The sequence below is a fragment of the Prionailurus viverrinus genome, chromosome A1 (assembly GCF_022837055.1).
Source record: "Prionailurus viverrinus isolate Anna chromosome A1, UM_Priviv_1.0, whole genome shotgun sequence".
NCBI classification, from domain to species: domain Eukaryota; kingdom Metazoa; phylum Chordata; class Mammalia; order Carnivora; family Felidae; genus Prionailurus; species Prionailurus viverrinus.
In genome coordinates, this window is record NC_062561.1 from 82,305,991 (window position 1) to 82,331,832 (window position 25,842).

General features: G+C 55.3%; 1 protein-coding gene across 12 annotated transcripts in view; it reads left to right on the top strand.

Annotated features, from left to right (window-relative positions):
* ATP11A (ATPase phospholipid transporting 11A) overlaps nucleotides 1–25,842 on the top strand; it is a 121,674-nt gene that overhangs the window by 81,958 nt on the left and 13,874 nt on the right. For 11 of the 12 annotated variants that reach the window (XR_007150290.1, XR_007150353.1, XM_047849383.1 and 8 more), the window contains exons 14-25: nucleotides 1,290–1,453; nucleotides 3,212–3,283; nucleotides 4,704–4,777; nucleotides 8,520–8,623; nucleotides 13,373–13,554; nucleotides 15,484–15,735; nucleotides 17,174–17,348; nucleotides 18,395–18,497; nucleotides 18,685–18,830; nucleotides 19,318–19,377; nucleotides 20,091–20,218; nucleotides 21,366–21,501. Coding sequence is in view for 10 of the 12 variants with exons in the window: in XM_047849383.1 (XP_047705339.1) it covers nucleotides 1,290–1,453; nucleotides 3,212–3,283; nucleotides 4,704–4,777; nucleotides 8,520–8,623; nucleotides 13,373–13,554; nucleotides 15,484–15,735; nucleotides 17,174–17,348; nucleotides 18,395–18,497; nucleotides 18,685–18,830; nucleotides 19,318–19,377; nucleotides 20,091–20,218; nucleotides 21,366–21,501 (1,596 nt within the window). In the remaining 2 variants the exon portion in view is untranslated. The remainder of the gene's footprint in view (nucleotides 1–1,289; nucleotides 1,454–3,211; nucleotides 3,284–4,703; nucleotides 4,778–8,519; nucleotides 8,624–13,372; nucleotides 13,555–15,483; nucleotides 15,736–17,173; nucleotides 17,349–18,394; nucleotides 18,498–18,684; nucleotides 18,831–19,317; nucleotides 19,378–20,090; nucleotides 20,219–21,365; nucleotides 21,502–25,842) is intronic. The other variant, XM_047849460.1, reaches the window with a different exon arrangement.

Sequence of the window (25,842 nt, forward strand, 5' to 3'; positions counted from 1 at the left end):
TATGTGGGCATGCCCCGGCAGGTGCGATCCCTCGGGGCTGTCCCCTCTGTCCTGCACAGGGTCCCGATCACAGGGTGGGCTGCACCACCTCGTGCTCGGGTCCCCTAGTGACCAGCGTGGAGCCTGTGGGGCGCCGCCACTTCTGCCAGCAAGTCCGGCAGGTCACGTCCGTGTGAGAAGCAGCTTTACACTGTGGACAGGCAGGCAAGTGGTAGGCTGAGGGCAGAGGGGCTCAGCGCACCAGGGGTGTGTGCTCATGCACGTGTGCATATTCACGCTCGAGCACATACGCACACATGCATGCACAGAGATGCACACACACAGACACATGCCCCCCCACGCACACGTGCGTTGCACGTGCATAGTACACACACCTTCATGTGTGCGCACACACTACGCTGAAGTGCACATACGTGCCCTTCATCTCAGATGTGCAAGTGTGTACACACACATGCATGTGCACACACCAGACTATGTCCCCCACGTGTGCTGCACGTATACACGTGTGCACACACAGACACGTGGCCTTCCTGCTCACACGTGCATTACGTGTACATACACACATGCACAGACATAACTTATGTGCACATACTCTCATACGTGTACACAAGCTACAGTCTAGCACGCGTGCACACGCACACACACACAATCTCACAGGCACACACGCACACATACCCGTGTGCTGTGGCTCCAGATCTCAGCATCTCTGGGAGGTGTTGTGACCCTCACCACGGTCACCGTGGTCAGTGAGGAGACCATTCCCGAAACCTTAGTGACTGCAGAGCTCTGTGCAGGGTCACACAGCTCACCTTAGCGGGCTGCACAGTGACGGCCTGTCGTGACCAAGTGCCACCCCACCTCCTGCCACGTGTGCCTCTGACAGTTTCCGCCTGGGGACTGCGGCTTCCCCGCAGAGCCTCAGAGGGAGGGCCCGGGGTCTGTGGTCATCGTGAGGTGTGCCACCGGCTCGGTGCTCTCTTGGCGCCCTTCTGCCTCAGCCGCACCCCAGGGCCCCCAGGAAGTGGTCGGGGATCCCCAGGGCACACAGGCTCGCAGGGGTTTGGCCCGCCGAGTTCACCGCCTGTGACCTTGACCCTGTCTCCTCCCCTTCTTACTCAGAAGTGCTGGAGAATGAAGAGAAGCCACACACACCCCACCCTTAAGCACCAGAGGGGACACTAACCCCTCCGAACCCCTGAAGGGCGCCCACCCTGCTTCATTGTCAATTCGCCATGTGCTCTGAGCTGCGTCGGCATAGACGTGTGGGGTCTTGTGCTACACTTTGACAGGAGCGAGAAGAGCTGTTTTTCCGGGCCCTGTGCCTATGCCACACAATCCAGGTGAAGGATGACGATGACGTGGATGGACCCAGGAAGTCACCAGACTCGGGGAAGTCCTGTGTGTACATCTCGTCCTCTCCCGACGAGGTGGCCCTAGTCGAAGGTATCCAGAGGTACGTGTCCGGCCGCGGGCGGGTCTGGTGCCCGAGGTCCATGCTGTGCGATCCGCCCCGACGGCGGCTCATACCAGCATGTCCCGACGCGGTCCCATGCTGCGGGGGAAGGGGGCTAGATAGGCAGTGCCCTCACGCCCCAGTGTCCCCCATCTCTGTTGGTGGAGGACGGTCCCTTCTGCACACAGCCTGCCGCTGGCAGCCCCCCTGCTGCTGGTTGTTACCACTGTCTTAGATGCATGGTTCCCCTTCTAACTTCTGTTGAAGATACAAACAGTCTTAGATGCATTTCATGGCCAGTCTTTTCTGTCCTAAAGAATTGGTGCCCAGGGATGTCAAGCAACTTGGGCAGTGTCACACAGCATAGGGTGCGGGGCTGTCTTCGTAGTTCACTTTGTCTGCTGTTGTGTGAGGTCTGTGTGCCTTCCGCCGCCCACACCCTCCTACTGGGAATTCTGGCTGCCTCAGGACGTGGCCTTCCACAGATGGCATTCTGAGCAAACATGGGGAAGAATCCTTTATTCCAGAGCCACGTCAGGGAGATGTTTCCCCAGTTCCTGCAGCCTACGGCTACTGAGTTAATGCCGGGGGCCCATCGTCCCCTTCGCTGCCAGTAACGAAAGGGCGTTGAACATTCTCATCTGCTTAGAACCTGTGCATTGTTGACTCATGCGTTTTTCTTTTTCTTTTTTAACTTTGTATCATTTATTTTGAGAGAGGGAGGGAGGGAGAGAGAGAGAGAGAGAGAGACAGTGCAAGTGGGGGAGGCACACAGAAAGGGAGAGAGAGAATCCCAGGTTGACGCCACACTGTCAGTGCAGAGCCTGATGTGGGGCTTAGACTCAAAACCATGAGATCGTGACCTGAGCAGAAACCAAGAGTCAGATGCTCAACCAACTGAACCACCCAGGCACCCCAACTCATGCATTTTCCCTGTGCAGTTTGAGTGGTGACTTCAGGCATGTAAGTTGTGTCAGCGGGACCTTGATCAAATGTGCAAATTCACACACGTGCAGAGGAGCTCTCTCCTTGGACACGAGGGCTCGGAAGGGAAAGCTTGTGCAGTCACATTAGAAGTCAGGACGGGCTTTCCTGCTGGTCACTGTAGACATGCTGCTGGGGCGAGTGGACACCCTGTTCCCATGGTCCTGTGGTGCCCTGGCATCGTCTTGGCCACCGGCTGTGTTCAGGTGGCAGTTCCATGTCCCCATCTCTCAGCTCCTGGTGCACAGAAGCCACGCCCCTCTCTCTGCACCATAGCACCTGGCACACAGGCAGCTCTCAGGCTGGCAGAGGAGGGGTGTTACAGGTTACACGCTCTGCGGGCTTGTTGACTGACTGCTTGCTCTGGGCTGTAGTTTCCTCATCAGTAAACTGAAAGGGTCATTCTGGAGACACCGTGTCCCGGGATCCTTGTGATTGTGACATGGCTGCTGTGGCTAAACAGCCCACTGATCAGTGGGCAGAAAGGGGTCGCCACCCACGGGCCGGTCCACACACCTGCTCCTGTCCTCCTGACACCCATTAACACCAGTACGAGGGCATGATAAGTCACAAGGCTGTTGGCTCTCGGAGAATTTCTTGAGATGGTGAATACGTCACTGTGATAACTTCCTAACTCTGCAGTGCAGTTTACAATCTCTGTTTTGCCAGAAGTATTTCTTTCTTGAAAAGAACGCTTTCCCCAAACTTAAGTAACGTGTAGAGGAGGAACCTGGGGACTCTGGCTAAGCTCCGCACTTGTGCGCTTCTTTGCAGACTCGGCTTCACGTACCTGCGGCTGAAGGAGAACTACATGGAGATACTGAACAGGGAGAACGGCGTGGAGAGGTGAGGGCCGCACGCTGGGGGAAGGACTCCTCCACACGACGGCTTTCCCGGGGAAAACCCAGACCCTCTGTCCTCCCACGCCTGCCTCCCCTTCTTCTCCGGAGAACCCAGGACCGTCGCCCACTGGTGGGGAGGTTAGGAGTGGACGGCCAGAGTGGAGGCCGGCCAGTGCTGCGGCGTCCGGAGGGTCTGCCGTGAGCCACCTGACATCAGGCTTTAGCACGAGAGTGCCCTCAGCTTCTAACACATTCTGACACTCTCCCAGCCGCTCTCTGCCTGCCTGCCTGCCTGTCTGCCACAGGGAGTGGCCACAGTGGTCCCGTGTTCACACAGCACCAGCCCCCGGGCTCTGGGACCCCGTGGCCTGCCGAAGACAGTCTGAGCAAGGACGCGGTGGGTGCTGGTGCTTCCCGTTCTGTCTTCAGTGACCACGTGTGCTCAGGGTTGGTGGCCATGTTGTTCTGAGATGCCTTGTCCCAGAGACAGAGGGCGTGTCTTGAGTCTTGACTGGGGGCTGCTGGTCTCCTTTATAAACACGAACGTGTGGTGATGGGCACGGGGAAGGACAGGTGGCAAAGAATGTGACACTGGGTGGTGACAGCCTCAGAATCCCCCAAATTTTAACGTTCCCTTCAGCAAGATAAACCCTCGGGTCAGCATAAGCGGTGTACCCCTGACCGCTCTGGGCTGGCCGTGGGTCCTGTGTTGGCACAGGGGGCTTGTGCCCGCAGCACTGGGGGATCCCGGGGCCCTGCCTGCCGTCCTGGCTCCCTCCGAGGTGGCAGGTGGGCTCCCGCAGAGGGGTTCTCCTACAGCTTGCCCTCCCCACCCCCACAAGCTGCAGCTGGGGTCTCTGGACCCTGAGGAGTCTCCAGAGACGGTGTCTGGGGTTGCTGAATTAACTTTGGTATTTCAAATGCCAGCAGAGATCGTGGTCTTCTGATGATAAGACTACAAGCCAATTAAATATTGGTTTTCTTTGTTTTTTAAATGATTCTTATTAACTGAAAGGACCCTGGTTTATTGTCCTGGGTTGGAAGCTCTGATAGTATCTGCGTGTCTGTGTTCAGAATCCAGGAAAGTGAATGTGCCTTTTGTTTGGGGAATGGACTCCCTGGGCACCTACACCTTGGGCTCGGGTTGGGGGGTCCCGTGCGTAGGTCCTGGTGGTGAGCACACGGGAGCCTGGCCTTGGGGGTGTTGTGCCAGCTGTGAGGAGCAGAGTCCCCCACTCGTGGGTCCCGACTCCATGAAGGAGAGGCCTGGCCAGGAGGGACGGGGCAGGCGTGCAGGGAGGGCTCTCTGGACGCGGCAGAGGACACCCCGGATGTCCTGCTGAGCAGAGGCGTGTGATTACTTAGGCTCACAGGACTCATGGGGCAAGGTGCATGTCAAAACCAACTTTTAATCTCTTTTTCAGGTTTGAATTGCTGGAAATCTTGAGTTTTGACTCTGTAAGAAGGAGAATGAGTGTGATTGTCAGATCTGCTACAGGTAGAAATGTTTTTTTCTTCCATTTCCTCAACTGCACAACGTAGCGGGTTTATTCTGATGCTCACATCCTGTAGGAGCACGAGGACTTAAGTGTTCGTTCGTTCTCTTTAAAACAAAAAGTTGCCGAACCCACTGTAGGTCCCGTATCTCCTCACGCCCCAGGCGCCCGGCCCTCCTCCTGGCACTCTGCTGGCACAGGAAAGCCTGATGTTTCCTCTTGACCAGCAAGTCCTATGGGGTCTCCTCTCCTTCCTGGCAGCCCCCTCACCGGCAGCCTGGGGTCTCCCACCTGCAGCCCCTGCCTCCTAATCTGTGGCACATCAGTCCTAAAGGGCCCCGAGGGCACCTTGCTGGTGGCGCAGCCCCTCCTCCGGTGGCCAAGCCCTGGCTCCTGAGCTGCCTTCCCAGTTGTCAGCCCCCAGCCAACCCTGGACGTGCACATTTTCCACCTGGGGGCCCCTCCCCAGAGGCACCTTTCCCCCTGGGGACCCCCTTGTTCACTTGCGCTTCTCTGAGGGCAGCCCCACGGCTGCCTTGCAGGAAGCCTTCCCTGGTTGCCTCTGTCGGGGGAGTTGTTGTCTTCTCACCAGCCAACTGTGAACATCCTGAAGACCGAACCCCTACTCACCTCAGCAGGGTACGCACCGCTGCCCTGCTCTCGACCACTCGGTAGACGCTGCTTAATTCAGTGCACTCAACGCAATCGCAATTTCAGAATGGCCTCTTGTCAAAAGATGTGGGATCTTACTCCTTTTTGTAAAGGGTAAAACTAGGTGGTGCCAGGTATCTCTTTGGAAAGTTGCCTGGTTAGCAGTGAAACACAGCCGTCACCCTGGAACCAGACTCTGAGCCTGACACACTGATTTGAAGGCACGTTGGGGAATTTTGTGCCAGCCAGTGTCCTGACGCTCACGGGAGGACCTCGTGTGGGGACTACCTCAACAGGACTGTTGTGACCGTCTTCTGATGGGACCGGCAATGACTAGTTTTCCTCCTTAGGTCACAAAGGACGGTGTGAGGTTGCCGGGACGCGTCTTTTGGCAGGACCCCACGAGTCGCTTCCCGGGGTGCTGGATGATGAGTTTGGGGAAGGCACTTGGCAGCTCTGGGCACTGTCCCTGCATGGTCCCCGTGCCCCTGAGCCAGTTGTCAACAAGGAGCACCGGCAGGGCTCCGCCAATGAGTCTTGGCACCAGGTGTCGTGGGGCATGAATAACATGAGCACTATTCGTAATGTGTCAAAATGGATTTTGGCACTGGGGTCAGCAGGGTGTGGGAAGCACTCGCCCACAGTGTTGACAGACCGCTCAGGTGTGTGGGGCATGCGGGGTGGGTGGCTCCCCCCAGCGGTTGGAGCACCTTCTCCAGGGCTGGAGCCTGTCAGAACACCCCAGAACAAAGGCGTGGGACTCTGGGACATGACATCCTCAGTCCTTCACCACGTGGTGTCCCCACGGGAATGTGAAGTGTCGCGGCTGAGTCCCACCTGGAAGGTGATTCGGGAGCCGGCAGGCACGACCTCGCCGCAGGAAGAGAAGCGTGACTTCTCACAGCTCCTGCCCCATCTGCACTTCTTCCTGAGCCACGTGCCCGTATGTGCTCCCGGCAGGTGCACTGTGGAGTCCTCGACAGCTGCCACCTCCCTTCAAAGGCACATCCCCAAAGCTCGGGGAGGAGCTGAGTCACAAGAACAATTTTCGTCCGGGGCGTTCACTTCCCGACAACAGCCGCTTTCCTGGGACGACGTCTGCCTGTCCTCCAGGGTCCCCTGCGGGACTGCAGGCTCACAAGGACAGGCCACGTGCCATGTGCACCAGTCTCTGTGCCAACTTGCTTCAAGAGAAGTTTGAATAATTAAATGAACTGTTCTTTGGGTAGTAACGCATCCCTGGAGAGAACGCTAATTGCGCTGGTTTTACAACCTAACGGGTTTGGGGGACCGTAGCCCCCCGGCCAGTTAACGGCATGGGCTTCCTCCCGGGGCCATGGACATGCTCACTGTGCTGCGGGTGCCTCACTGTGCGTTCACTCTGCTGGGTTCTTCCTGCTCGTGGACAAACTTGCAAGAGCAGGATCCAGGGGTGGTTCCACGTGCTGCCTGCTCCTGCTTTTTTGCAGGTTAAAGTTTGATTCACACTCTGGTCATTTTCATGTCGGGGGCTGTCGGTAACCAAGCCCCAAGGCCAAACACATCCCTGGTGGAATGTATCGAGCGATTGACAAGTTAAGACAGTGGGAAATTTAAGCCACTCCCGAGCCAGTGCCTTGAGTCATCATGATTTTTCTAGAAAAAAGCGGGAACACATCATTATGTTGTCTCGACTAGCATTATTGCCGTGAACCATGTCTGACAACTTGCACGATTGGCTGGAAGTCATGTCTGGAGTCAGGAGTGGGTTCTGCCCCCGGGCTGGTTGTGGGCCAGCCCAGGCCCCACTCTTCCCGGCTCGTGATAAAAACCCACACAGTTGGTGGGCGTGTCCTGGGGATCTGGCTTCCTGCCCCGTGTGGCCCTGCCCAGCTCCATATGTCACCAGACACCATCTTTTCTGGCTGTAGGCTGACTTTAGCTTTAGTTTCAGGGCTTTGGTGAGCATAAATTGTGCTGTGTTTTAGGGGGGTTTTTAATGTTTATTTTTGAGAGAGAGAGAAAAAGCATGGGTGGGGGGGAGGGACAGAGAGAGAGGGAGACACAGAACCCAAAGCAGGCTGCAGGCGACGTGGGGCTTGAACCCACGAACCGTGAGATCGTGACCTGAGCTGGTCAGACACTCAACTGAGTGAGCCACCCAGATGCCCCTGAATTGTGCTATTTTACATGTTTTCGCTCTGTGTGCAGGAGGGAGTCCTCTCTGGCATCAAGGGGATGAACCTAGCTGGGCTCCAAACCTAGCTTGAGCTCAGGCACCCTCATCCAGGTTCCCGTGCTGTCCAGCCAAGCGGTCTCACTAGCCGTCGCCCCAGGGGTGTGCCCTCCCCACGGCCATTTCTCAGCTGCCCCCCTAGGAGCAGTGGCCGCCCCTCCTGGTGCCTCTGGACTTGGTTTCCCCTGAGGGCCACCAGTGTCTAGGAATTCCAAGACCAGCCCCAGGCTAGGATGTCTGCGCTTCCTGTCTAAAGGCGGGTGACAATACCAGTCATGGCCGCTGCCACTGTCATGGACTGACCTCACGGTGTTTCAGGAGCCGCATGCAGACAAAGCTGGCCTAGCTGTGTGCTGCATGGTTTTTCGGGCCAGGAGATTTGTGGCTGGAAAAGAAAGAGCCCCTGGCTGCCAGGGGCCTGTTGACCAGAGCGGCACTTCTGTGTTGTTGATCTCTTCATCTTGGCTGGAGAGCTTTTCTGCTTCCCTGGAAGAGGAAATTGGTTTATCTCAAGGGTAGGGAAGCATGTGTCTCAGCACCAGGGTGTGCACGGTGGGAACATTGATGTGTCGGGGGCATTTCACAACAGATGTCCCTGTGGTCTTGGTGACGTGAAGGACAGCAGGATGCCCACCTGGCCAGGCCGAACCAGACAGAGGGCAGTGACAGTGGTGGCCCATCCTGCCGGGAGGCGCAGAGGCCGCGTTGTAGCGCGTGGCTTCAGTTTCCCCGACGGCGCGTGTTCACGGGTCTCGGGAAATCCCTACGATGTCTCAGCACTTGCGTCCCTATTTTTGTTTCTTAACAAAAGCAAATGTGAAAAAGGGTCTAGTCTTCTCTGCGTTATGATTAAGCGTCTTTTTTTTCTCATTTTGTAGGAGAAATCTATCTGTTTTGCAAAGGAGCAGACTCTTCAATATTTCCCCGCGTGATAGAAGGCAAAGTTGACCAGATCCGTTCCAGAGTGGAGCGCAACGCGGTGGTGAGCTGGTTGGAGGGCTGCACAGTTGTCCCACACTGGGGGGGGGGGCGGTGGGGAGGCTGGCTGCCAGCGTCCTGTTCTGTCCTGCGTGTGCCTTCGACGGAGTAGAAACCTGGCGGTGCCGCTGACCTGGGTGCCCCTGGGTGCCCGCCACCACCGCCCCCCCCCCCCGGCACCCGACTGGGCAGGCTACGGCTTGTTTTTGTTGTGAGGTGGGGCTAGCGGTGTCAGGGGGGTCAGAATTTAAGCACATCTGTGGTGACTGTGTTGGGATCCTGAGGATTTCTGGTGATTCGCTTTAAAACTCGTGCTGATGCTTTCCCTTATGGTTCTCCTGTGTGGTTCCCCCCCGCGTCTCGTTCTGAAGGGGGTCACTCTGCCTGCTCTCACTGCGCACGGCCTGCCCCACGGAGGACCGCAGTCCGAGCAGGAGCGTGTGTGCCCTTGAGACCACCTGCAAACCCTCAGCCAGGGCTTTGTCCCCACTGCAGCAATCCACAGAACATGACATTTAAGAATCGCGAAACCATGGAGTTTGGGCCCCAGTAACCTTGGAGAACGGGTCCTGAGTCTTCAACGCCACCTCCACTTCACAAGTAACGTCATAAACGTTCCATGATGCTCACGCAAGTGTCCACATTTATTGAACTCGATGTCATAGCATCGGACGTGTCTGTGACCGGGAGGTGCCTCTGTGCCCTGGGCATGCCCGCCTGGCTGAGCACTGCCGTCCGAGTGCGCCACTCCACCTTCAGGTTCCCGTGCAGGTGCCTCCTAACGCCTGCCGGCCGAGCAGGGCAACTACACCAACCGTCAGGAATCTGGCGGTAAGCTGCAGGTTTGAGAAGGCTGAGCCGTGTCACTGCCCAGAGGCGAGGATCCTGTTTGTGCTTCTGTCCAGCGCCCGAGGGCGCATGTACACCTGACTCTGGGGTGACGCGTGTTGGTACAGGTGTGCCGGTCACCCCGAGGGGCAGCGAGTCGCTTTGGCACCAAGTCTGAAGTGGCGGGAGGCCTTGTTCCCACGACAGATGGCCGGGACGCTGGCTGCGCTCCTGGGCACAGCCATCAAACAGGACTGGCTCTGCCCGCACAGTTTTCCCTGCACCCAGGGTGCTGATTTGGTGGTACTCCCGCCCTTCTGGGGTCCACCGTCCAAGCCCCCCTTCTTTCAGGGGGAGGGGGCCCACGGGCCAGAACCACAGCGGCTCAGTGCACCTTGGAAACCCCCGACCTCAAGACAGCGGTTCCTTGTGGGAATCATCGTGGCCCTGGCTCCTCCCCCGAAGCGGTGCCCACAGCATGGATGTCACGGTCCTTCCCTGGTAGCCTCGCCTCTGGCGTTAAGGTTGCGCCGGGCCACCTGCATCTCACGACTGCCTTCAGACGGTGCCAGACTCTCCCCCTGAGTGCATCAGGACCGTGCTGTCTGCGCCCACAGACACCGTCCCTGGCAGCGCGGCAGGCATGGCTTCCCAACTTCCCTCTCCACACACGGGTGGCTTCTCCCCATTTGGGGCCGTTGTGGAAACAGCCGTGTTGTGTCTTGGGACGGATGCGTGTTCCCTGTTGCTCCGTGAGGCCGCTGTCCCCGTTTCTGTTCTCTGTATCTACTCTTCTGATGGCGTGGTCAGGCAGGCGGTCCCAACCTGCTCTGACGCAGCGACCCTGTTTTGTGCTCAGGCTGCTCCAGGCACCTGGGTCTGTGGGTTCACAGGTTTCTTAATCAGGTTGGGGAATTTCCTAGCCAGTGCGTCTTCGGGTGTTTCTTCCGCCGCTGCCTTCCCAGGACTCCAGCTGGGACTCCCTGGCTGCTCCAGTGCTCCCCAGCTCTCTTCTTTTTAAACCATCTTCTCCCTCGTCGTGGGTAGTTTCTGTCACCCCGTCTTTGTGCCCACTCACATCTCGAGCAGGGTTTCATCAGCCACCCTTCCTGCCCGGAGATTTCTCGGATGTCAGGCCTTTGTTCCGTGGGTGTCTGTGTGTAACTTGCTGCCGTCGGTTACATGGTCATAGTGGCTGTCTGATAGGCTTCTCCTAGTTCTGACCTTGCTGCCGGCTTTACTTCACCTCAGTTGAGTGCTTAATGTCCTCATTGTGGGTAGTGCTCTCTGCCCCTTTGCGTGTGCTGGTGGCCTTTGACGGGATCCGGCCTGAGGACGCTGCCTTGTTAGGTGCGGGGTTGCCCTGTGTTCCCTCCGGGCACGGATTTGTTCTGGAAGAGGCTCACCTTGTTCAGATGACGGCTTTAGCATGCGTCAGGTGCTGTCCTGTCCAGTGGTGCCCTGTGGACTGGGGTCTCCAGCCTGGCTTCTAGGACCGCTTTGCCCCTTGACCTGACCATTCGTTCCTGGCACTGGGGGTCCCCTCACATGCTCACAGGTCCTCTGCAGACTCAAGGGGCTGCCATGGTCACTGTCCCAGGAACCCCCCTACTGTCCAAGCCTGAGTGGAGGCACCTATAGGGCCACTGCATTTGTGACTCTATGTTGAAATAATGTGGAGTCCCAGAGGGCCATGGAGACAGTGTGGAGGGTGCCCTGTGCCCTCCCCAGTGCCCCATTTCTTCGAATCTTCCCGAACTGGAGTGTGGTGTTAGAGCCCGGGGACAGGCGTTGGTCCAAACCGTTGGTCATTATGTCACTTGAGCAGCTTCCTGGCCCACTGCGCAGGGGTGCAGAGCCACACTGCCCCTTGCCCAGGCCAGCTGCCCCTACTAGGCCCAGATGCCCCTTCGCGGCCCCTTCCAGGCCCAGCTGCCCCTTCCCAGCCCCTTCCCGGCCCATCACTCCTTCCAGGCCCAGCTGCCCTTTTGAGACCCCTTCCAGGCCCAGCCGCCCCTTCCCAGCTCCTTCCCAGCTCCTTCCAGGCCCATCACTCCTTCCAGGCCCAGCTGCCCTTTTGAGACCCCTTCCAGGCCCAACTGCCCCTTCCCAGCTCCTTCCCAGTCCCTTCCTAGCCCCTTCCAGGCCCAGTGCCCCTTCCAGGCCCAGCTGCCCCTTCCCAGCCCCTTCCTGGCCCAGCTGCCCCTTTCCAGCCCCTTCCCAGTCCCTTCCAGGCCCAGTCGCCCATTCCCGGCCCCCTTCCAGGCCCAGTCGCCCCTCCCCAGCCCCTTCCAGGCCCAGCCGCCCCTTCCTGGCCCCTTCCAGGCCCAGTCACCCCTTCCCAGCCCCTTCCAGGTCCAGTCTCCCCTTCCCAGCCCCTTCCAGGGCCAGCCGCCCCTTCCCAGCCCCTTCCAGGGCCAGCCGCCCCTTCCCGGGCCAGCCGCCCCTTCCCGGCCCCTTCCAGGCCCAGCTGCCCTTTCGAGGCCCCTTCCAGGCCCTGCCAACCTCGGTCTGTTTGCCATCTGCGGCTTTCATCATTAGGAGTGTGATGTAAATAGAACGGAACGGTACTGAGTGTGCCTTTCTGGTGTGTCGGCACCTGGTCCCTGTGCGAGCCGAGCAGTGTCCACGGCACACAGGCACCACCTTCTAGTTCTAAAGTTGGAGGCCGTGAGGGTGGTTGCCTCCATTCTGCTGAGATGTGTGAATATGTGTCACCGGATGGACGCTCCTGTGCCAAATCCTTGCCTCCGGGGGTAAATCCCACTTGGTCCTGTGGCGTAGGCCTCTGGGTGTGCTCTTGGATTCATCTTGCTGGTACTTTGTGGAGGGTTTTTGCATCTGTGTTTGTAAGACATGGTTCTTTAATTTTCTCGTAGTGCATTTGTCTGGCTTTGCTCGTATATCTGTGTTGTTTTGTAGTGTCCGGGGTGTCAGCAGCACTTAGCTGGAGGCTTCCGGAGAGGTATTCTACTCTGTCTCCATGACACCAGCACCGTATACTTTTACAAACAAACGTTTTATTCCTGGAATCTTCGGCCTACAGTTCACACTCACTGTTTGAAGAATTCTGGGATGACAGAGGCTGACTGCTCCGTGGGTGTGTCCTTCAGCCACGTTTGAAGGTCTTAGAGACTTGAGGCATTTCCTGGTGGTGACGGACAACTTGAGCTCATAATCTGGGAACTCATTTAAAAAATCTTACACACCAGGATTCTGCCAGAATTTGGGCCGATTGTAGAAGGACTCTGGCTCTTTTCCTGGGATTAGGCAAGTCGGGGCTGAAAGAACAAGGAGGCAGACAGACCAACCAGAAGTCATCCTCAGAGCATCAGGCAGACCTTCGTGAAGGTTCACTTCCTCTGGACGAGAAGGAAACAATGCTTGATGGGATCGGTGTGGCCCTTCAGGCACCGACTGAGCCTCGCTGGCTGCTGGCATGTGTTCTGTGTGGTGACACCCAGACTTACCATCACAGTAAACCCACTGTCTCAGATTCTGTTTCTCTGTCCTGTGGACCCATGAGGTTCGATAAATAACTGAGCATTTTTTCCTTCAGTGGGTGCTAAGTCTGTGTCACAAACTCCCCTGTGTAAAAACTGTTGCTTTAGAAAAATCACTTGATATTTACAATAAAACAAAATTGCAAATCATGTTCTGAAAAAAGTTTAACTCTTCATTTGTCGAAATAAAAGAAGAAAGAAAGGCTTCTCTTCCCAGGGTGTGGGTGTGCCTGCTTCCCCTGCATACGTTGAAGTTTTGTAACCTGTGATGATTGTCTGTGTTTAACGGGGATGCAATTCAGCTGTAAGTGACTGATCCCTTTGAGGGCTGGCTGATAGTTCTTCTAATTAGAGGGAGGGGGTACTGGGAGAGCTACTAGAAGACAGCGTTTCAGCAATAAAGGCTGCGTTGTATCCCACAGGAGGGACTTCGAACTCTGTGCGTTGCCTACAAAAGGCTGATCCCCGAAGAATATGAAGGTGTTTGCACACTGCTGCAGGCCGCGAAGGTGGCCCTTCAGGATCGTGAAAAGAAGTTGGCGGAGGCCTACGAGCAAATAGAGAAAGACCTCATTCTGCTTGGTGCCACGGCTGTTGAGGACAGGTAGTGGACACGCTGTGTCTTCAGGAGAAGGTGGCTGTGTGCTGTGGCATCAGGGCCCATGGACGCTCAGGGGACGGGCCACTGCACCTGATATCCTCACGGGGACATGTGTCCACATTGGGACAAGCAGGCCTTGGGGTGGTGTCACTGGGAGGTCGTGACTGGACCACGTTGTAATTACATGAATAAGGACCCTGAAAGTCACACTTGGCCTAAGGGACAAGTTGGCATTTTCACATGATGTCAGGGATAGTCAAGAGAGGGGGTCATTTTTAAATTATTCTGTAGAGTCCATCAGTAACTAATTCTCTTCCTAATTTGTCACTAGTCCTTTCCAAGTTCAAGTGACACATTTTAGATCTTAACGAACACAGTGTATTTGTCATTTCTCATTGAAGAAATTTAAAACAGTGGAGTAGAATATTGCAGAAACCACTACCAATAACTGGTGAGATTGCCAACCATGTACTTTCCCGTACTTGGAAGGAAGGGCTTCTCAGCCACCACCGCTCTGTGACGAGGCTGAGGCGAGCTCAGGCCTCGCGCACGGACACATGGGCGTCTCTTGCTGTTGTGACTTGAGAGAGTAGCAGGGGAGGAAAAGAAAAAATACCTCATTTACAGGATGAAGCAGAAACTTTGCGGGCATTTCTTGGAAGTTTACGTCCCATAAAGTTTCAGAGTCTTTAAGGTATAAATGGACCCAAATTTAAGTCCTCACTGGAAACCTACAATTCCCAGTGTCTTTAACGAGCACTCGGTGACTTCCCAATCTTGACAGGGTGTTGGGGGATGTGTTTGGCTTTGATTTTGTGTCTGTAACTCCTTCCCTGACTCCGGCCAGACCAGGTCCTCAGGCACCAACACAGGAAACGTAGCTTGTGCTCAGGACCGAGGTACATGGAGAGGAGGGTCTGGATGGGGGAGCCGCGTCTGCAGACCCTCATGAGGGTCCAGGGAGCAGAGTAACTCTGTGGGGAGTCGGGACCTCGAAAACAGAGTAGATGCCCAGGGGCAGGTGGGTGCCAGTGGCTTTGAAGTGATGATATTCAGTTGCAAATCATTTCCCTAGAAACCCTGACCGACTCTGCTGAAAACCAAAGAAATTAGAGATGTTTTCTCTTGTCTCTGGGCTGCTGAGGTTGGATGGGCTAGAGGCCTTAGCAGGGAAGCTTACCCCCGGTGTAATCGGGTCACTCCAGTTAGAATCCTGTCTGCCCTTTTCATCCAGTCCTGGACAGGGTCACGGCGCACTACTTCATATGCCCGTCGAAAGCCCAGACTCTAAAATCTGGGAAGAATGGCGGGGCCCAGATAAGGCAGACGTGGCTTTGAAACCAGGCCTCCAGGCCCAGCAAGATCCTGACTGATGTGGTCAGAGCCGTGCAACCTTGTACATATCGTGTAAACCCTGTGCGCTCTGGGTTTGCACGTAGAAGGGGGTTAATCATGGAGGATCCCCTGCTGGCATTGTCAGTATCGCACATCGCTTAGAGGCTCCAGCATGACCAGTGGCAGAATTCCAAGTTCACCCCAAAGGAAAAGACCGTGACACTTACTGACCACCTCTTTTCCTGACCCCGTTTTTCCTGGTCAAGACTTTGTTGGTGGTTACGGTCCTTCTTGTAATTGATTAAGCCCTCTGTAAGCGGGAAGTCCCAGCTAGACAGTGCCGGCTTACCTGATGGGAATTGTGCACGACAGACGCTTAACTTGATACGCCATGGGTGTTTGTCTTGGGAGTTAGGAAGTGCTCTCCTGGCAAAAGATATCCGCTTATCTGGCCCTTCCTGGTAAGATGGCAAGCTAGTGGCCTGATGCTTCTTAGTTTTGGGCCAACAAAGATAGCTTCACGGGTCGCAAGTCTGAAACTCTCGGCTTCGATTTGCCTTTGTCACACACACAATTGCGGGTCTCATCTTTGCTCAGGCTCCAGGAGAAAGCCGCCGATACCATCGAGGCTCTGCAGAAGGCGGGGATCAAAGTCTGGGTCCTCACTGGGGACAAGATGGAGACGGCGGCCGCCACCTGCTACGCCTGCAAGCTGTTCAGGAGGAACACACAGCTGCTCGAGCTCACCACCAAGAAGATAGAGGAGCAGAGTCTGCACGACGTCCTGTTTGAGCTGAGCAAGACCGTCCTGCGCCACAGCGGGAGCTTAACCAGGGACAACTTCTCAGGGTAGGCGGTGCCCCGTCCCCTCCACTAGCAGGGCCCGGCTTCGGTGCCCCTGTGGACCACGTGGGTCTGTCCCTGGGCATCATTGCACGTTCGTGTGGTCACCGTGAACAGCGGGATGAGGCCAAGGCTAGTTCTTCATAGCAGCTGTGACGTGTCTTTCTGCAGAAGAGGGGTGTGTGTGTGTGTGTGTGTGTGTGTGTGTGTCTGAGTGCGCATGAGTGCACATCTGTGTGTGTGTCTGTGTGTATCCATGTCTGAGTGTGTCTGTGTGTGTGTCCATGTGTGTGTGTCTGTATGTCTGTGTGTGTGTATCCATGTCTGGGTGTGTCTCTCAGTGTCCACGGGTGTGTCTGTTTGTGTGTCTATGAGTATGCGTCTGTGTGTATGTCTTTGTGTATCCATGTCTGAGTGTGTCTGTATATGTGTCCCTGTGTGTATGAGTGTGTGAGTGTGTGTGTGAATGTGTCTGAGAGTATGTCTCTGTGTGTGTATTTCCATGGCTGAGTGTGTCTCTCTGTGTCCACGGGTGTGTCTGTGTGTGTGTGTCTGTGAGTGTGTGTGTGTTCACTTTCAAACTTCTGCTGAAGGGTGCAGAAGGGCCTGATTGTAAACCACTGGGGTGGGATGGTTCTCATCTGCCTGTAAGCCACTCGGGGGCTGTATTGTGGATTCCTCAGGGCATCTGCCAGAGCGAAGAGAGAAATGTTAATAATGCATGCTTGTTTGCTAAGAGAAAACAGGATATACCTGAGAGTTGTTTTTTCCAAGGATGCTCAGCGTTTTATTCACGTCTTAACCCACGCTGTCCTTGCTGGTATCAGACCCATGATCTGCGGTCAGAGGGCATCCGAGTCCTGTTAGGTTGTCATTAACGTAGTAAAGCTCTCGTCACCTGCAAATGTTAAATGATTCAGAAGCAGAGCAAAGATGTTTCCCTCCACCTGGTCTGTGGGTCCCCCTCTGGGGGGAATGGGGGTGTTCTCGTAACGTGGAAACCTAGCAAAAGGACCCATTCTGACTGTGCTCCTCCCAAGCCCTGTCCTCCAGACGGGATGCCCGTAGAGGTCAGCTGTGAGGCCACGGCCCCGCCGCCGTAGTGGGGCTTTGGGGATAAACACCAACCTGTGCCGGCCACGAGATGTGCACTCTCCATCTGTTGTGGAAAAGTGCTGGAACAGGCATGTGAAACCACAGTGAGAACTCATTGTTTGCTCTGCCTAGGGGGCATGAGAATGTTTAATTGAAACCCAACTTTAAAATGTGCTCAAGGGTGTCATGTCTGGTACTCTAGAGGCTGCTGGTAAAACCGGATTACCACTTTCTTGATCCTTCGATCATCAGTTTATAACCTCTGTAGATATTCAGAAAACTGACGTAGTCTGGTAGAATCTATGGACCTAGCTACTGAGTCACGTCTCTGGTTTGTGTGATTAAACAGACTCTCGGCAGACATGCAGGACCACGGTCTCATCATTGATGGAGCCGCGCTGTCTCTGATCATGAAGCCCAGGGAGGACGGGAGCTGTGCGAACTACCGGGAGCTCTTCCTTGAGATCTGCCGGAACTGCAGTGCTGTGCTCTGCTGTCGCATGGCGCCCCTGCAGAAGGCCCAGGTGCGGCCCCAACAGCCGCTGGGGTGGGGGTCAGCGCCAGGAGCTGCTGGTTCCAGCCAGCTCTGATTTGTGATGGGGGGTGGGGTATCTTTTTTTAATGTTTACTTATTTTTGAGGGAGAGACAGAGAGAACACAAGCAGGGGAGGGCAGGGAGAGAGGGAGACACAGAATCCGAAGCAGGTTCCAGGCTCTGAGCTGTCAGCACAGAGCCCGACTCGGGGTTCAAACCCATAAATCACGAGATTGTGACCTGAGCCGAAGTCGGATGCTTAACCAACTGAGCCACCCAAGTGCCTCTATAGTATTATTGTACAACAAAGAATACACATTTTAGCCGAAAGTATTCCCTCCCCCACATCATTATTTAAAAAAATTTTTTCAACATTCATTTATTTTTGAGAGAGCATGAGCAGGGGAGGGGCAGAGGGAGAGGGAGACACAGAATCCGAACAGGCTCCACATGTTACTCCTTATCATTTTTGGTCTACTTGAACTGCTGCTCTGAGACACGTAAACGGAGAGAAAGATTACAGAAAAATGGCCTACGCACTTAAAATTATTAATTGCATCGAATTGCCAGATTGGATTTGCACACACGACAACTTTGACAATGAAAATAGCATCAGAAGCAGCCTACCTGTGAGAAATCGATGCTGGATACCAGATAGCTTGGAACGGCTGTATCATCCGACAGGATGTAACCTTTAGGTTTTTCCTACAAGTTTATTGCATCCCATATGTTTAAAGCCGCACGTGTAGCAGGAACCAGGAACTACTGGATTTACTTCCTGTTTCCGTCTTCAGCCTTTCCCACGTTACTTCCTCATAACCCCACTTCAGCTGCCTTGTCTTTACTTAGTTCTGCCCAACACGAAAGGGATTTCATCCCCTGTGGAGAAAACGGATTGAACTACTCCATGCACTCGAGCCAGATCGTCGCTTCCTTCTCCTTATGTAACTTTACATCTGCATTATTTCTGCCTAGTTAGTGAATAACCCACACAGAAAACAGAGAAGATAAATTCTGTCTCTGTTTGTTTTCCAGATTGTTAAATTAATCAAACTTTCAAAAGAGCACCCTATCACTTTAGCCATCGGAGACGGTGCCAATGACGTCAGCATGATCCTGGAGGCCCATGTGGGCATAGGTGAGCTGCCCGTGTGCCCCAGCCCTGTATTCCTGGCCGGTGAGGCAGGAGGGGCCAGAGGTGGGACCAGGGCTCAGGCACAGGGCACCGTGTGGTGCGGGGCGTCTCTTGTCCTGTGTTCGCTTGCACCTTGTTTCGCTCCACACTGTTTTCTGTCGCGGTGCTGAGACAGCGTTTTCTCTGGCAGGTGTCATTGGGAAGGAAGGCCGCCAGGCCGCAAGGAACAGTGACTACGCCATTCCGAAGTTTAAGCACTTGAAGAAGATGCTGCTTGTTCACGGGCATTTATATTACATCAGGATATCTGAGCTCGTGCAATACTTCTTCTACAAGGTAGGAAGGGCTCCCGTGCCGGGTCACCCACACGGGGCAGTGTGTGGCTGTCAGGTGCTGCAGGGACCACGGGGACGGTCTGACAGGGAGGCACTGACCCTGCTTCTAAGGAGGAAGCGGGCACTCGCCTGCGCGCGCAGATCGAGCATGGAACTGATAACGTGCGCTTGTACGTGGCCACGAGGAGGACGTCCTTGCACGAGTCCTCCGTCTTGTGCTTGGACTCGGCCCTGGTCATACTCACGCCCACGTTGCTTTCTCCTTCCTCTGCAACCAGTTTCCATCACATTTCTGTTAACAGAGGGACCAGAATGTGTGCTTTGTGCCCTGAAAATAAGAGTAGGCTTCAGAAGCCCTCGCCCCTCTCGTGAGAGTACAGGGCACCCTGGGTCACTGCCTGCAGGGAAGGTTCAGTACGTGGACGGCTTAGGAGGGAGAGCCTCTCATGGCTGCCACTGAACTAACCGGGATGTGGCTTCCCTTTCAGAACGTCTGCTTCATTTTCCCTCAGTTTTTATACCAGTTCTTCTGTGGGTTTTCACAACAGGTGAGTCCAACTGCCTGAGGTCAGATGGGCCGTACCTCCCTCCCCGTGGGGGTGGCTGCAGGGGTGAGCAGACTGTAGCAGGGGAGCAGGCCGCAGGGGAGGAATGGGCTACAGGGGGAGCAGGCCGCGGGGGGTGAGCAGGCCGCAGGGGTGGGCAGGCCTCAGGGGGAGCTGGTCAGCGGTGCAGCACCCTGTGGCGGGTTCATGTGCCCCACCCATGCTCACCGTCCACAAAAGCCCTAACTTTCTGCCCTGAGAGGACACAGTCGGCATCTGAGACCCTCTCCCGGGTGCCCCACCATCGACATCTGCACACTCAGGTGTGCCGGCTGGAGGCCGTCTCGCCTGGCCAAGGAGAGCAGCAGCCCCTCGGCTACCCCCTTTCCATCACTTACTTGTTTCCAGCAGAGGGGCTGGGATGGGGAAGATTGAAGCTTGAAGATGGCCACCAAAATTGCCAACTTTTAAGCAACACCTTGCGGTGGCTGAGTGGGGTGGGTCCCCGTCAGGCCTGGGTCAGCCGTGGTTTTAACACGACAGTTGACGTCAGGAAGGGTTGGCAAGCGTCCGGCTGTCTGTAGCTGCGGAAGCATGGCTCTGTGTGCATTCTAGAATGCTCGTGTCTCTGGGTGTTTCCAAATTGAAAAACCATCAGAAAAGTTTGTCGAGAGGCCCCGGGTGCTGTTCTCAGTGTGACTTTGTCCTTCCTGCAGACGTTGTATGACACTGCCTACCTGACCCTGTACAACATCAGCTTTACGTCCCTCCCGATTCTCCTGTACAGCCTGATGGAGCAGCACGTCAGCATAGACACGCTCAGGAGGGACCCTTCCCTGTACAGGTACAAGCCCCCGGGACAGGTGCCACACAGCGCTTAGCCACCAGCAGCGCCAGCCTCAGCAGCTACACTTGCTGCACCGGGAGCCCTGGCAGGAGAAAGCGACGTACCTGAAGTGGACGATTTAGGTAGAGGGTTCGTGGTGCGTTTGAAATGTGCATAGTAAGTCAGTTTGTACCTCACCTGTTTCTCAGCAGTTCCGGAAGGAGCTGGGATGAGTTCTTTCCCCTCGTGACCCCAGTGCGTTTATAGCCTAAATTATCCTTTAAAAAGCCATGTATGTTCTGGGGCATCTAGGTGGCTCAGTTAGTTAACTGTCTGACTTCGGCTCATGTCATAATCTTACAGTTCATGGGTTCGAGCCCCGCGTCGGGCTCTGTGCTGACAGCTCAGAGCCTAGAGCCTGCTTTGGATTCTGTGTCTCCCTCTTTCTCTGCCCCTCCCCTGCTGATGCTCTGTCTCAAAAATAAATAAAAACATTTTAAAAAATTATAAAAAAAAAAAGAAACTAAAAACCGGGGGCACCTGGGTGGCTCAGTCGGTTGAGCATCTGACTTCAGCTCAGGTCATGATCTCACAGTGAGTTCGAGCCCCACGTCGGGCTCTGTGCTGACAGCTCAGAGCCTTGAGCCTGCTTCGGATTCTGTGTTTCCCTCTCTCTCTGCCCCTCCCCTGCTCATACTCTGTGTCCCTCTCAAAGATAAGCAAACATTAGAAAAAATTTTTTAAAAATCCAGGTATGTTCCCTTCAGCGAGATAAAAAGAAAAGTTAACAGATTTGATCTCACAGTGCTCTTTTTTGCTTAAAAACTATTTTTTAATAATAAGGAAAAGATGTTTTTCTTCTTTTTTGGAGCTGTACTCCAACATTGTTGGCAGACTCAGACTCAGACTGCACAGGGTGTCAGGCAGATGGGGAAAGACCTGCACAGGTGGGGCGACCACAGCCAGACCCGGACCCTGGCACTGGGCCCGCTACCCCATAACCCAGTTTCATAGCTCGGCTGAGCCCGCCGGCTGTGCAGCCTGGGACAGTCCGGTGACACAGGGGGCCTTCTGGACAGATGGTCCCTACAGAGCCTGGGGGTGGCCCGGTCATTATGTGAGCCTGGTTCTCCTGAAACGCGTTCTCCTCTGTTTGCTCACACAGAGATATCGCCAAGAATGCACTCCTTCGCTGGCGCGTGTTCATTTATTGGACATTCCTGGGAGTGTTTGATGCCCTGGTGTTTTTCTTTGGTGCTTACTTCATGTTTGAAAACACAACGGTGACCAGCAACGGGCAGGTGAGTGCAGAGCCGCATCTTGCTGGCTGCTGGGGACTCGGGCGGGCACGGGTCAGCATAGCCGGTGGGGCTCCTGGCATTCAGGCACCCCTCCACCAAGTCGCTCCAGGGTCGTGGCACGTCAGGCCATGCTGGGCTCTGTGGAGCGCTGCCCCTGTGGGAAGCCCCCTCCGAGATCAGACCCAGTGTAATCTGCACGTCCCATTAGCTGCGAATCCAGCGCTAATCCGGTCGTGCCGGCACCTCTTATTTCCTTTGGGGATTAATTCTGTAGTTGACACAGTGTAGTGTGTTTTCCCACATGCGCACCTAAGGACCTGTTCCCCTCGTGGTGAGGAGTTAGCGTTTTCTAGTGGCCGCTCGGCTCTGGGTGTTCGCATCATCTCTGGGGGTTGTTTTATTGGTATCTTTGCTTTTTTTCTTTCTGCCACTCGCTTCCCTCCCCACTCTCAGATAATGACCACCAACACACACATGGTAAGAAACTGTGGGTTTGTCTGTATGTTTTGGAGTGCGCTAAAAATAAAATATTTCTCGAAATATTTTGAAATGTGACTTCTTCTGTGTGCTTTGTCGGTAGAAATGGTGTTAGCTGCTGCTGGCTTCCAGTTCAGGGCTGGAGCCGCGTCAGGCCGGTGTGTCTGCATTTGGTCCTTTGTACGTGGTGTTTCCTCCCGGGTCGGTGAGGGAGGGGGTGGTCCGTGTCACGGCTGCCGGCCGACTCAGTGACACTCTTTAAGTTGATTTTATATGTCCGAACTTCCCGTAAGTGTGAAGCACCGTCCCAGGCCCGGGAGGCGCAGTGGGGACATTGCTGTAAGTGTGGCAGACCCGGGCCTCAGGGACGCACGGGGGGCGCACCGGGGCGCGTGGACGCACCTCAGGGCCATCCCCACCGTAGCACCTCCCGGGTCTGGTGGCCTCACTGGCCCCAGTGGTGGTGTCCGGGGCAGACCCTCCTCAGCTGAGTACCTGGGCCTCCTCCCCACTTTGTTTCTGGTTTGTTCCTTCAGGAGTGCACCCTCCCCGCCCACTGTGCCCACTTGTCCCCTCCCTGGTGACTGATCTGTTTTTTCCTTCTTCTTACCTCTCATCGTAGCTCAGATCAAGTTTTTACTAAATCAATCTTGAAAGATTTTTAAATGTCTGATTTCACTCTTCTGAAACCTTATGCTTTTCTAGAATTTGTTGCCTCAGTTGACGCAAATAACTGTTGGACATCACTGGGCCACAGCGTAGTTACGGAGCTGTCCTCATTCCCTGGCATCTCTACAATGCTTCCTCGCAGGCTGGGCCCTAAGGAGGTGTGTCGCACGTATCTTAGGAAGAACTCCGAGATGCCAGGGCTGAGGCGGCCTGTGGGTCCCACGAAAAGGCCCCTCACCCAGTGCCACTGTGTTTGCTTGGCATTAACATGGAGGGGGCTAGAGATCAGACACAGGAACACACACATGCGAGCACTCAAACCAGGGTGTTTGTGCAAGACTCAGGCGTTACTTTGTTCGTGCCATGCCCAGCTGCCTTCGTCTCAATGGGGCTTAGAGCGATAGGTGCCTCCTAGGCAGCACGGTCGGAGCGATTTCAGTGGGCGATGGACACACACAAAAAGACGTGTGCAGCCTGGTACCTGCTGGTTAATGGGCATGGCCTTGAGCTGCAGGTCCCTGGTGAGGCCTGGGCAGTGTCCCCTCCTCATGCTCAAACCCCTGAGCCCTGATGTGCTTCCAACAAAACCTCCCTACAGCAGCTGCTCATGCAGCCGTGGGTCAATTCTTTGGCAGTTGCTCATGCTGCTGTGGTCAGTTCCGTGGCGACTGCTCGTGCCTCCATGGGTCTGTTCTGTGGGTCATTTCCGTGGCAGCTGCTCATGCCACCGTGCTCAGTTCTGTGGCAGCTGCTTGTGCCGCCGTGGTCCTTTCCGTGGGTCAGTTCCATGGTAGCTGCTTGTGCCACTGTGGTCAGTTCCGTGGCGGCTGCTCATGCCGCTGTGGTCAGTTGCGTGGTTCCTGTGTCCTCAGGGGCCTTGAACCCCCCGGAGCCTGGAAGCTGACTCCCAGGCCGGGGCTTTCCCGCAGTGCCTTTACATCCCCCACTACCAGGGCACACCTCTGCTCAGCCATCCGTTAGCGCACAGTGCTGCTCGTTCGACTTGAAACAAGGACAGAAAGAGAGACAAAAACAGAAAGCGTGGTTGTCCCCACCACTCCATCCCGGATCAGCCCAGCAGGTGCCTTGCCTCTCACTGGCTCAGAGCTTCCCGGGCCCGCCCTCGGCCGTGCTTGCTGGCCCGTTGGGACAAAGGTTCAACCACGTAATGGAAGTCTCGTCCTATGAAAAGCCGCTCAGAAGCCTGGGGAAACTATGAACCAGCGCACAGGGCCAATGGTGCCAGACAAGGTCTGTAACATAAGGTGTTTGTCCGCAGTTACACATTTGAGAGGTGAACTTTTGCCGTTCAGTAGCTCTGTGTAGATGGTGGGGAGCCATGACCAGAGCTGTGGGAGCGCGATGGTATGATCACGGCGTCCTCGGTCATGAGTGGGGCCCCTCTGCAAGGGGCCCAGGGTACACATCTCCATCCTGCCTCCCTAGGAGGACAGGGTCCCCGGGAGGCTGGAATGGCCAAGGCCACTCCACACAAGCACAAGGCCGAGGTTAAGCGTCTGCTGTTCCAGTTCTGGACCCCCTTGTGCCTCTTTATCTCTAGATGGAGCTTTCCTGGTTTGAGACGGTTTTCTTAAATTCTTGTTTGCTTTGGCGGTAAGAGGGTTAGATCACCCGCAAGACCGAAGATGGTATCATAGATAGCCTGGTTCTATGGTAATTCACATAAACCTGAACAACCCATGTGCATCGAGGGGCCATCTCTGGTGACTGATGACGCCCTTGGTCCTTGGGCAGCAGAGGTTTGGTGATGGTGATGCACATCTCTGGCCACACACCCTCCATGGTTGGAACGCATCTCATGGTGTTACCTCTCAGAAGCCCCTTTCCGTTGGCTGTTGGTAGGTGAGGACCCTTTTTTAAGATGTACATCATTCTGTGGGAGCATTTATAAATCACGTGTAGTATTGAGGAAACAGTCATCAGTAACTTTTTTTAAAAAAATTCACTTGCGGAGCATTTTCTACACTGATACGTGAACCGAAATCATTTCTCCTTCTGGTCCCACCAACGAGAACACTGAACCCTAATTAACTTATTCCTGTTGAGCAGCAAGCAGGCTGTTCTCAAATGAGCCTCGCGGCTGGAGTGCTTTGTAACACAAGTCAGTGAACATTGCACACGGGCTAGAGGCAGGGAGTCCGTGTGGGGGGGCATGTGGACGGTGTTTTCATGATCGTGATCTTGAGAAAACAGTTATGTTTGTTGTGGGTATTTTTACACATGAAAATTAAGTTGGTCCTGGTTTGAGGGCTTTTCTGAGCAGAACGCTTTCCTCCAAGATGCTCCTCAGAGGACAGAGGGCGCGTGAGGGTCTGGGGCCGCGGGAGGCTTGGAGGTGCCCTCCTGGGCATTCAGTGTCGTCCAAACAGGACTAGGAAGTCCCTGTCGGGGGGTGGGGGACAGATCGGGCACTCAGGAGACAAACGCCCTGGACACCCTTTCGTGTTGGGGACTCCTGTCCTGGGCCTTCCCACCTCCGGCCCCTATGGTCCCTAAGAATGAGGACCGAGAACTTCAGCAATAAATGCACTATTAGCAGTTAGCCCGCAGACTCCCATCTGTAGTGAGGAGGGTGTTCACCGAGCTGTCACCATGACTGTACCAGTGAGTCCCAAGCTGCCTGCTGAGGACACAGTGAAGGTAGAGCAGGTGTGTCCTCATTGCCAGGGCCCTCAGCCAAACTCCTGTTCAGGAGTCAACATGTTGTGTTTTGCTATCGTTTGCCTATAAAAATTACAGCTGAGGCCCACGCGTGTTAGCGCACGAGGCACTGGGGGCCGTGACTCATAGCCCCGGTCTGCCGTCGTTAGCAGACGTAGGGATCTACCGACTCTGAGGAGGCAGTGGGACCCCGTCCCCCTGTGGTGCACGCTCACACTCGCACGTCTGGCTGTTGGCCAGTGCTTTACACAGAGATTGCCGTGTTTCCTGCCAAGGAGGGCTGCAGGCGTGGGGCCCAGTGTCAGGAAGCGGAGGCGGCCTTCCTGCCAGGTCCCACGGGTGGGCCCACGCACAGCTCCGGGCCCTGGCTGCCCCAGCCCTGCCACAGGCCACCCCTTCCGTTAGCTTCTAGTGACAACCAAATACCCTGCCGACCGGGCACGTAGACAGCTGCCACACTGTGACCTGTCTCAGAGTTTAAAACATTTGCTGACCCCCCAGAAGTTAAGCATT